Source organism: Ursus americanus, chromosome 14, assembly GCF_024610735.1.
Source record: "Ursus americanus isolate L20-20 chromosome 14, mUrsAme1.1.p, whole genome shotgun sequence".
NCBI lineage: Eukaryota > Metazoa > Chordata > Mammalia > Carnivora > Ursidae > Ursus > Ursus americanus.
Genome location: NC_142140.1, coordinates 9019084 through 9031530, shown reverse-complemented (window position 1 = coordinate 9031530; position 12447 = coordinate 9019084). Strand labels below are relative to the sequence as shown.

The 12447-nt window shown below is 36.3% G+C and overlaps 1 protein-coding gene and 1 pseudogene across 3 annotated transcripts in view; one reads left to right on the top strand and one right to left on the bottom strand.

The window, feature by feature from the left end:
- Positions 1–12447, bottom strand: part of RAD18 (RAD18 E3 ubiquitin protein ligase) — a 107669-nt gene that overhangs the window by 44720 nt on the left and 50502 nt on the right. For all 3 annotated transcript variants that reach the window (XM_087866836.1, XM_087866835.1, XM_045808134.2), the window contains 2 exons: positions 10319–10395; positions 8973–9033 (listed from right to left, as the gene is read on the bottom strand). In XM_087866836.1, coding sequence (XP_087722962.1) covers positions 8973–9033; positions 10319–10395 — 138 coding nt within the window. The remainder of the gene's footprint in view (positions 1–8972; positions 9034–10318; positions 10396–12447) is intronic.
- On the top strand, positions 2264–2610 carry LOC123799219 (large ribosomal subunit protein eL33 pseudogene; annotated as a pseudogene).

Below are 12447 nucleotides of genomic sequence, written 5' to 3'. Positions count from 1 at the left end.
CTGTTTCCCATCATGATCCCTTTAACATCCACCAGCCACCCCCAATCCACCTTATCTCAGGATATCGTAATTACACCAATCTTAATAACACCTGCTACTTTAATACAACTGAAGATAACATAAGCCTCATCTCGAGGTCACCATTATTAACGTACTTTAATTTACTCAATAAAGAATAGCTAGGCATTGTTAGAGCACAGCCTTTAGGACGTCTATTTGTGATCCTGAGCTACAGTTCAGATAGCTGAGGATGCACTTGACTTGTCTAGCACCGTCAAACACTTCAGTCATCGCCCAAAATGATGTCATAAATTCTGTAAAAATGTACTTCAGGAAGAATCATGCTGCAAACAGTTCAAGTTTTGAGACCATTTTCATACAGTAACCAACACTTTCCCTGTGGTACACTAAGAATAATTGAGTGTAGGAAAAAATTGGTGCTTTTATTGAAAACTATGCATTCTCTAGAGCTACCCTTCCAAGATTCCAGGCTTTCACTGCCTTTGAGCTATGTCACAGCTCAGTAGATAACTGATGGCAACGGAAAAGAATTCTTGTCTACAGACATGCAAAATCCTGCAGGGTGAAGGTTCAATTGACTTCCCTCCCCACTGTGGCTTAAGACAGTTTTGCCTCCATTTGCACAAGGATTTCAATATTCCTGATCTATAAATGTGACTGTTCTTTGGACATAAGGGAGAAACTGCTCCTAATCCCAATATATTTATGTGTACAGTATGCATAAAACTCCCAGTGAAACTGACATGTCAACTTATAAAGTGTCTGGTGAATTTTAAATAAGAGACTGGTTAAAATTTCAGCAGAAGAAATGTGGGCTGGCCATAAAGATTACTGGAAAAAGTTAGCTCCTCAGAAATAGGTGAGATCCTATCTAAGAAATAAGCTAGGTGATTTCTTTCAGGTCCTATTTAACTCTGCATTTGAGGATAATTATTTTATACTTCCTTCAGCTCCCCAGAGTCAGTGGGCTACCACTACCACCATCAACATGTGGTTTCTGTTAGGCAAAGATAACCCAGCACTATGGGGTCTACGTAATTTGGTCAGACCTGGTCTAGGTCTTCTCCCAGTAAGGTCATTGTGTATATGTGAATTATGGGTGTAAGAATTACTTAAGAAACTTGCTCAAGTAATCTCATTAAGAGCTAAGGAGGCTTAATGACTTTCTCTTCTGAAGTAATAAAATCCTAGGTTTAAAAGAGATTTTCTTTGTTTAATCTGATTACGCCTACAGCTAGGCTGGAAACCAAAAAGTAAATGGCAGCCACTGCTCTGGCTTTGGCCCAAGAAGTCCAATAACCTCTGCTCAAAAGATGAACAATGCCAAGAGATTATAACTAATAAAATTGTTCCCATTCATCTCTTCACCTCATTTCAGGAGCTGTGCCATCTGGCAAGGAGTACTTTACAGTTTAAAATCTTAGTTCTGCTAATTAGATGCCCTGAATTTACCTCTTAAAAATATTAAATGGCTGAGATAATTGTGGGAGCTGATGAATAAGCCCCACATTCAACCAACTCTTATTCTTCAAGATTTTTAATACTTGAATCATATTACCCTTTCTGCTTCTCCAATTCAAGACCTTCACTCCTTCACCAGGCCTTAACTACTTTTTTAGACCAGCTTTTAAAGCCAAAGCATCTCTGGATCTGCCCATGAGCCCTGAGGTACATAAGACCAAAGCCAGGCTCTCACAAGAATGGGACAGACTCACCCTCCAAATGCTGACACTGAAATATTCACTCGTCTACTTTAAGTCACAGAACAAGTTTGGAGTCAGTGTCTCTCAAAGTAAAATCTAATGCATTTTTTTTCACCAACCACCTAGGACCCTCAAGCATCTCAACCTGGATGACGGAGTAACAGTAATTGCTAACATTCACTAAGGGCTTATTCATTTAGCCCTGAACTGACCAGTCTCACTTTAAATTCATGACATAAGCCTAAAATGGGCACTCAACACTGCTGTACAACTTTTCCACCCTTCTCTAGCAAACTCTGCTTTACTACAAAATGACCATTTCACACTTTTCACACCTACAATACTCCCTTCTCAGCCAGCCTCACACTACTTTGAAAACACAGAAACATTCCAACAGGAGCTCTACCATTACTTCATCTGTGCACATATGCTCTCTCTGCCTTATATTGAACAAGAAATGACTCTTCTTGTAGCAATTAAAGGCCAACTCCTGGCCATCTTGGAACCTGTGGAGACCTGCTGGAAACAGGACTCCTAAAATGACAAATAGATCTGGGAGGCTGTGGTCCAAGGCCATTTTTGCTGGCTATAAACTGGGTCTCCAGAACCGGAGGGGGAGCACACAGCTCTTCTTAAAACTGAAGATGCTTACGCTCGAGATGAATCTGAATTCTACCTAGGCAAGAGATGTGCATATGTGTACAAAGCAAAGAACAACACAGTGACTCCTGGTGGCAAACCAAACAAAACCAGACAGAGTAACTGAGGAAAAGTAACTCGTGCTCATGGAAACAGTGGCATGGTTCATGCCAAATTCCGAAGCAACCTTCCTGCTAAAGCCATTGGCCACAGAATCCATGTGATGATGTAACCCTCAAGGATTTAAACTTACTGTAAAGTAAATAAATAAAGGTGTAGATCTATTCTCTTGGGGGGAAAAAAAAGGCCAAGCCCTAACTTACGTTCTGGATTCCATCACTAAGGCCTTTTCAAAGATATAGTACCTGTAATTACCGTCTCCCTGTCTTATATCATCAATCTCCCCCTCTTCTGCACTTTTCCCACTGGCATACAAATACACCTGGGACTGTTCTGCTGGAAGTGAGAGTGTGGGTTATGAAAACAATTAGGTATAGACCAGCATTTTTTCTTAACGAAATAATGTGTAGAATGGAAAGTGTCAGAGTACATTAAAAATGGCAAGAGTAAGCAACCAAGATGTCCTTCGGTTGTTGAATGGATTAGCTATGGTACATCTAGGCAATGGAATATTATTCAGCACTAAAAAGAAAAGCACCATCAAGGCATGAAAAGACATGGAGGAACTTTAAATGCATATCGCCGAGTGACAGAAGACAATCTGAAAAGACTACATATTAGATGATGGCAACTATATGACATTCTGGAAAAGGCAAAAGTATGCAGATAATAAAAAGACCGATGGCTGCCAGGGGTTTTGTAGCAGGGGGCATGAGTAGTTGAAGCACAAAGGATTCCTAGGGCAGTGAAAATACTCTGCAGGATACCACAGTGATGCATGTCATTGTATCTCTGTCCAACACCAAGAATGAACCCTAAGGTAAAGTATGGACTTTGGGTGACTATGATGTGGCAATGTAGGTTCACCAACTATAACAAATGTACCCACTGGTGGGGGGTGTTGATAATGGGAGAGGTCATGCATGTGTAGGGGTGGGGGATATATGAGAACTTTCTGTAACATTTCTCTGCTCTAAAAACATAAAGTCTTACTTAAAAAAAAAGAGAGAGAGAGAGAGAGAGAGACAGAGAGTAGGATGTAGTATGGATGGTTTGGATAAGCGTAACCAACTGGCTCTGAAACATAATTATCTCACTACTTGTATTTTTTCAAAGTCACAGAAATTTTGAGAGAAAAATGATAGAAAATAATTTTTTCTAATGTTGTGGCCACTTAAGGTTGAGGAGGGGGAATGCAAACATCATTTGAAAACATCTGAATACAACCTTTTAAAAAAATGAGAAGGGTAAATATTGCCTTGTGAAACTTTCATTTCACAATAAAATATCTAATGAATTATATCTAAAATATAATTCTCAGGGTGCCTGGGTGGCTCAGTAGGTTAAGTGTCTGCTTTCAGCTCAGGTCATGATCCCAGGGTCCTGGGATGAGCCCCAAGTCTGGCTCCCTGCTCAGGGGGGAGTCTGCTTCTCCCTCTCCCACATCCCCTGCTCGTGTTCTCTCTCTCTCTGACAAATAAATAAATAAATAAATAAATAAATAAATAAATAAATAAATAAATAAAATCTATAAAATAAAATAAAATAAAATTCTCACTGTGGGCTGCAGTCAAAAAAGATCTGAAAGCCACAAGATTAAGTATCAACTTGAAAAAAAAAAACAGAACCATCCCTTCACCAACACCCACCTCCAGCTATACCCTCATTTTTCTGCTGTCTCTGACACAGTAAAACCTTCCTCAAGAGCTGTCCACATGAACAGTTTTACCTCCTCACCTCCGTTTGGCTTTCAACCGACATGGAGCGCTTCTGATGCCTCCTCTCTAATGAAACTGTTCTCATGGAAGTTAATGTACTGCCTCTGAGTTGTGAAATGTACTGATGCTTTCCATCTCTTACTCAACCTTCCACAGAAGCATCTGACACAATTCATCATATCTCCTTTCTTCAAACACGTTGTTTTCCTAGATTTTCTGATACCACATTTCCAAGTTCTCCTCCTATCTCCTGGGCACTCCTTCAGTTTTCTTGGCTGTCTCCCCTACCCATCCTCTACACTCTAAACAGCAGAGTTCCGGCGCGCCTGGGTGGCTCAGCTGTTAAGCACCTGCCTTTGGCTCAGGGCATGATCCCTGCTTTCTGGGATCGAGCCCCACATCGGGCTCCCTGCTCCACTGGGAGCCTGCTTCTCCCTCTCCCACTCCCCCTGCTTGTGTTCCCTCTCTCGCTGGCTGTCTCTCTCTCTGTCAAATAAATAAAATCTTTAAAAACAATAAATAAACAGCAGAGTTCCAAATGTACTGGTTGACTGCTGAAGATCTCTGACCCTCTTTCAGAGGGCAAATGAGGTTAAAACCGATTTTACTTGCCTTTTTTTGTCACATTGACATATGCACTGATAGTGCAATAGTAATCGTAGATAAAACCGCTGGTGTCTCAGCATGAGCCAAGGAAGTGACCCCGACCTGTACCAGTAACATGACCATGCACCACCCATTTAAAAAAAGCCGATTTTGCTTAAGAATGTCCTTGATGAAGCAGTAAGAAAATTATTAACCTCATTAAATTTTGGCCCTGGAATAGTATCTTTTTAATAACCTTAGTGGTAAAATGAGAACTACAAATACAGCACTTCTGCTACATACCTAAAGTACCCTGCAGAAGCACTTGGGTAATTATTTCAGTTGTGAGCTAAAATTAGCCACTTTTTAAATGAACATTGTTTTTATTTGAACACTTTTTATTTAAATGAACGTTGTTTTTTATTTTCTAGAACAGTAGACAAATTGTGATTATTCACACTTGGATAATAAATTTTTCTCAAAAATGAATGAGGGAAGATGTCACTTCAAGAAAAACAAGTAACGGTATTTGCTGACAAATATAAAAGAATAGCTTTCAAGTGAAAATCAGAATTCTAGATAACTTGTATCTACGATTATGATGTGACAACTTTCCAATACTTAACTTTTCTGATAAGACTGGTGCTGAAACTAAGGGATGCTATTTTTGACATTATATAATATAAATGCAATATAATTATGCAAACATTTGTAACTCAATGAACGATTATTTTCCAAATAACCAACAAATGATGCTACAAAATCATTCACAGGTTAGTAAAAAGGTCCATTCAAAGCATATGACAGGGGCACCTGGGTGGCTCAGTCGTTAAGCGTCTGCCTTCGGCTCAGGGCGTGATCCCAGTGTTCTGGGATTGAGCCCCACATCAGGCTCCTCCACTGGAAGCCTGCTTCTTCCTCTCCCACTCCCCCTGCTTGTGTTCCCTCTCTCGCTGGCTGTCTCTATCTCTCTATCTCTGTCAAATAAATAAATAAAATCTTTAAAAAAAAAAGAAAGAAAATTTTATTAAAAAAAAAAAAAGCACATTACGGACCAGTAGATTTTTATGCAATAGAGAACAGAAACTTCATTAATATGATTTTATATTCCATTGTAAATAACCTTTCTGAAATAACACTTGCCAAGACTATCCATGATTACCTTAAAAAATCTACTGAAACACTTCCCTCTTTTCAATTACGTATCTGCATCAGGCTAGATAGTTCTCATATATTTTAACCAAAAAAACACATGGCAACAGTTTAAATGAAGAAGCTCATGAGAATCAGCAGAAATAGAAAAGAATGCCACTCTTGTCACTAAGTTTTTAAAATCAGACTTCCTGAGAAATAATTTCCACACAATAAAATTAGTCAATTTTAAGCAAACAATCTGACGCATTTTTTAAAAAATGTGCAGTCATGTAACTACTAATGCAATCATGAAATAGAAGATTTAAGTCACCTAAAAGAGTTCCTTCGTGATCCCCTTTTCCTCCACCCACAGCAGGTGGCAGTACCAATTTGCTTTCTGTTACTAATCTTTGCCTTTTCTAGAACTTCATATAAATGGAACCATTCAAGATGCTTTTTAATTTGGCTTGTGTTGTAACACAATGTTGTTGACATCCCTCGATGTTGTTTTCTATGTGGAGAGTTAATTCTTTTTTATTGTTGAGTACTGTTCCATTGCAGATGGATGTATCATAGCATGTTTATGGATATTTAGATTGTTTTCGATTTAGGATAATATGAATAAGCTGCCATAACATTTGTCAATAATATACAATTGTCCTGATGAATTTCATCTCAATAAATCTGATTTCAAAAATCTCTGTGTGGACATATATACAGAACATAATATAGACACTAGTACTTTGTCAAATATAAATTTTTATAATATTTTCTCAATCTGTAGCTTGATTTTTCATTTTCATATTTGCCTTTTAAAAAGTTTAATTCTACTGAAATAAAATTTATCACATTTTCTTTAAGCTTTTTCTTTTGATTCAAACTATTTGTGAAAGATGATCATCTTGACTGTGAATATAAAGTTTTATTCCTTCTGTTCAAATCTGTATACTATTTATTCCTGCTTCTTCACACTGTTTAGGACCTACAGTACAATGTTAAACAAAAGAAGTAAGAATCATCACCTCTACCTTGTTCCCAATTGGAAGAAAAGTGTTTACTATTTCATCATTAATTATGATGTTAGTTGAAGGTTTTTTGGTAGATATTCTTTATCAGACTGAAGACATTCTATTTTAGTGAGAGTTTTTATTATTAACGGGTGTTCGATTTTGTCAAATGCTTATTCTGCATCTACTTAGAGAATCATATAGCGGTTTTTTTTCAGTCACTTAATACAGTGAATTACAATGATTAATTTTCTAAAATTAAACCAATCTTGCCTTATTACGATACATCCCACTTGGTTATGATGTATTACCCTTTTTATGTATTGCCAGATTTAGTAAAACCTTGTTAAGGATTTTTGCATCTGTGTTCATGAGGAACACTGGTCAGAATTTTTATTATACTGTCTTTGGTCTGTAGTTTCATGGAAACTCCAGCCTCATAAAATGAGGTAGGAAGTACTCCTTCCATTTCAACCTTCTAGCAGAATATGTATGGGATTGATATTATTTCCTTCCTTACCTATTTCATGGAATTTCTCAGTGAGCCCATTTGGACCCGGCATTTCTTCAGGGACTGCAAATTCAATTTGCCTATCTACTTCTTCTTGAATACAGTTTAGTAATTTGTATCTTTCAAGGAAATTGCCCATTTCATGTATTTTTTAATTAGATATGGAGGTTTATTTTAGGGCTAACTGCATTAATTTAGTATGACCTATCAAGTGACTTTCTTTTAGATATGTAAATGGGGAGCAATAGATGGTTATATATTTTCTTGCCTAAATCTAATTCACATTCTTCTCAGTATGGCACTGTTAGATAATCATTCTTTTTTTTTTTTTTTTTTTAGATTTTATTTATTTGATAGAGAGAGAGAAAGCACACAAGCAGGGGGAACAGCAGAGGGAGAAGGAGAAGCAGGCTCCCCACCAAGCAGGGAGCCAGATGTGGGGCTTGATCCCAGGACCCTGGAATCTGACCCAAGCTGAACACTAACACTTAACCGACTGAGCCACCCAGCCCCCCCAGATATCATTCTTTTAATGGTTTAAATTACTTTCCCTCCAAGCAAATTTTCTGGCTTCCTTATTTTTACAGGACTTTTTTTTTTTTTTTTTTTTTTTTTTGCAATTCAGTGATCATTTGATAGTCTCACTCTCCTATCTCAAGAAAAATCACGTTGACTTCCCAAAAATTGATTAAGGAGGCTCCCATCACACTTATCTTTCTAACAACAGAAAAACAGTGACTTTTGTTGCTCAGTCTGTGGTCCATGAATACTCGAGGCTTCTTTTCCTACTCTAGTAACGCACGGGCCATCACACCTGTATCTAGTGCCTGTGTACTTCACCCCCCCTCCCCAAACAGATCACTACTGAACCTACACATTCAAAGCCTGAGAACTAAAAGAAGAAAACAAAATTCTCTTAGCACAACTAAAGCATATCAGGGGTGGAATACTCATTTAACAAATATTTATTAACTACCTGCTTGTCAGGCACTTACATTTAAATTTAAACTAAAAATGCAACCAACCAAGCAAAAACAGCTACCAAATTGACAAAACATTAAAGCGCTGGCCCTGGAAAAGATATATACAAAGGCCTAATAAGGAAAAGGAAGTAATTTGGAAGTTGGTAATAACTGATAAAATGAAAAATATTTTTGGCACAAATTTGGAAGCCACAGAAGTGCTGAAATTCTTCACAGAACTGTTGCCAGTGAGTGGCCTGAGGACAGGATGGGAAGTCAGGAAAGTTTCCATTTTAATTCCATTTTATATTCACGGAGAAGCTTTGAGAGCAGCTAATTAATATTTTGCAGCAAAGTGGTTAGTGATAAGCTCAAAGTAGAATGTTAGAAATCAAAAAGCAGGTACAGAGTTACAAAAAGGGTCACTGAATAAACACTCAACTAAAATTCAGTTGCTTAAGTAATATTAACAAGTTTATATCAAACATTACTATAAAAATTTATTTTAAAAAATTAAGATGAAAATCTGCATCCCAAGCTCTCTGTAATAAAGAAAATGTCACACAACTTACGATATTTACTGTGAATTTCATCTATTTCCTTTTCTGTTTGGTCCTTTGTAAAAACCATTATCTAAAATGATCCAAAAAAACTTAATTAAAAATTCAAAATATGACAAAAACAGAAATTAGTACTACAAACTTTAAAATCTCAAATGTGAATGTTTAAAATAGGGGAAAATAATCTCTTATCTCTGTTTTATATAAACCTAGGAAGAATAACTCCTGTGAACTTCCTTTGAATAGCATAAGTATACCTTTTACTCACTATTGTTTTCTCATCTGTAGAAAATGCAACACTAATATACAAATTAATGCTAAGATGAAGTATTAACAACAAATTCCTATTTTTAATATTTAATTTTTCACATTCATTAATATAAGAAGTAACACTTGAAACTACAAGACTGAAGAAGCATTTAGCAGATTATTAATAAGGCAGATTTTCTTGTTTGTCTTCTCCCTATTCCAACCTAACTTCTCTAAGTCTACTGGAAAAGTAACATATAAAGAAAATATGATAACGTAAGATTTTAGTGTGTTAAATTTCTGCTTCCACTTTTAAAAATCTTAGACTTAAAAGATCAGAAATCTACTTACATGATTCATTATAGTTTTCATCTATAGTTAGCACATAGGTAATGATAAAGTCAATGAAAATCTCATTTTTTTTCTACTATCTGATTATAAACTTACTTCCCTAAGGTCGTAGCTTTCCTTACAGACACATTACCGATGGTCTAGGAATAAAAGTCTACTTGGGAGAGCCCAAAACACTTCCTCCAGTGTCATAGGACACAATGACTATATTCTTCTTTGGTATCCTTTCCTCAAGTTTTGGACCATCAAGCTAGAGGAAGGCAACAGTGAAGAATTTTAAATCTCTGATTCCCTCAATAAGCTCAATAGATACTCAATCCTCATAAAGTTTTACAATTACTTAATTTCTCCATCAGTATAATCACGGAATTGCAGAATGCCAGTGCTAAAGGGGGATTTTAGAGATCATACAGTTCAACCCCTGAGTTTTACAGACGAAGATCCTAAGGGCCACAGATATTAAAGAGCTTATCAAAAGCAACCAGCAGAGAAAGGACTAATATCAAGACCACTTGATGTAAAGGCATATGCTTTTCCCAGAGGACTATAACTGTATTTTGTCCTAGAACACTGCTAAATGTGACAGAATTCTGTGCTAAAAATGAGTGGCAAGTAAATCATAATACATTAAATGGAAATGTGTTCCAGGACATTTCCTATTGAGCAGATTTAATTCTGGCATGCTTTAACTTTATTGGGGCACTCAATTTTTCTTTCCATCATTTCTACCCAGATAATGAAATAGACCATCAACATACGCTTTCATTGAGTTTACTAGCTTCAAGACGCATCCTAGTCTTCTCCATATTTTCAATTTCTTGAACTATTTCCGCAGCTGTTAAAATAAGGACATACAGCCAATGTTAATTACACAGTATTCATCATTGTACTATGGTTATGTAAGGTGTTAAATCTAAAGCTGGAAGATGAGTATACATGAACTCCCTGTCCTATTCTTATAATTTTTCTCTAAGTCCAAAGTTATTTCAAAATAAAAGATTATAAAACTAACATGGAATAAAACATTTAACTCATACACATGCAGAACAGTTTAAGACATAACCATAAGAGTACAGTAACTTTGCTCTTTAGTATATAGGTATAAATAGCATTCCAACAGAATATGAAAATTAGTTTGTTAGTGTGAATCCAATTTTTAGCAGATATCCACTCAAACTCCAATGTACTAAATATAAATATACATTTTTAGATACAGAACATTAAGAGCTATGGAGCAATATCAAAAAGTCTAACATACATGTAACAGAAATACCAAGAGGAAGAAGAAGGGAAGAGAAAAAATATTTGAAGACTTAATAACCAGAATTTGCCAAATTTAATAAAAGACATCAAACCACAAATATAAGAAACTCAGAGAACATTAAGCAGAATAAATGCAAAACAAAACAAAACAAAAATACAACAATAACATATATACACACAGACACACATAGAAAATCTGTGTGAGCCAGAGAAAGAGAGTATTTAACATAAAAGAAAAAAAATCAAGCATTATATCATGCTTCTCATCAGAAATTATTCAAGCCAGATGACAATGGAGTGATGAATTAAAAGCAGAAGGGGAAAACCCTGCCAATCCTGAATTCTGTATCAATGGAAATATTCTTCAAAAGTGAAGGAGGAATAAAGATTTTCTGAAACAAACAAAAACAGAGAACGTATTATTAGCAGACCTATATCATAAAACTGTTAAAGGAAGTTGCTTAAGCAGAAGAAATATGAAATGAGAAACTTATCTCTTTATCTCTTCCTATAAGAGAAAATGAAGAGTGCTAAAAATGGTAAAAATGAAGGTAAATACAAAATATATTTTTCTTATTTTAACTACTCTAAAAGATAACTATCCATTTAAAGGAAAACAAGATATTGTGTTAACAGCATAGGTAAAAATGTAAAACTCATAACAACAACAACACAAAGAATTAGGGATTGGGAGTATGATGTTGTAAGATTCTCACGCTACAAATGAAGTATATCATTTGAAGGTACACTCTGACTACTTAAAGGTGGTTATTAGAAACCCTAGGTCAACCGCTAAATTTTCTGATAAAGAGAAAATAAGCCCAAAGTAGAAATAGAATGTATTGGTAAAAAAATACTCAATCCAAAAGAGAACCAATAAATAAATAAATAAATGGAACAAATGCAGATAGAACAAGCAGAAAACAAATAGCAAAGTTTTAACTGTAAAGCCAACTGTTATGGATAATTACATTAAATGTAAATGATCTAAAAGCAACAAGATAGAAAATGCAGATTAGATTAAAAAAATAATGAACAAACTATATGCTTCAGCAAAGAACTCATTTTATTTTTTTAAAGATTTTATTATTTGAGAGAGAGAGAGGGAGCATGAGCAGGGAGAGGGGCAGAGGGACAAGCAGACTCTGCACTGAATTGGGAGCCGACGTGGGGCTTGATCCAAGGACCCTGAGATCATGACCTGAGCCAAAGTCAGATGCTTAACTGACTGAGCCGCCCCAGCACCCCCAAAGTACCCATTTTAAATAAAAGAGCACAGACAGGTTCAAAATAAAGGTATGGAGAGAGATGTACCATGTAAATACTAATGAGAAGAAACGTAGAATAGCTATATTAATATCAGGCACAACAGACTTTAGAACAATGAATGTTGTCAGGGATGAAGAGGGAAATTATAGGGATGCCTGAGTGGCTCAGTCAGTTAAGCGTCTTCCTTCGGCTCAGGTCATAATCCCAGGGTCCTGGGATCAAGTTCCGCATGGGGGGGGGGGGGGTCCTTGCTCAGCAGGGAGCCTGCTTCTCCCTCTACTTGCCACTCCCCCTGCTTGTGCTCTCTCACTCTCTCGGACAAATAAATAAAATCTTTAAAAAAAAAAAAAGAGGG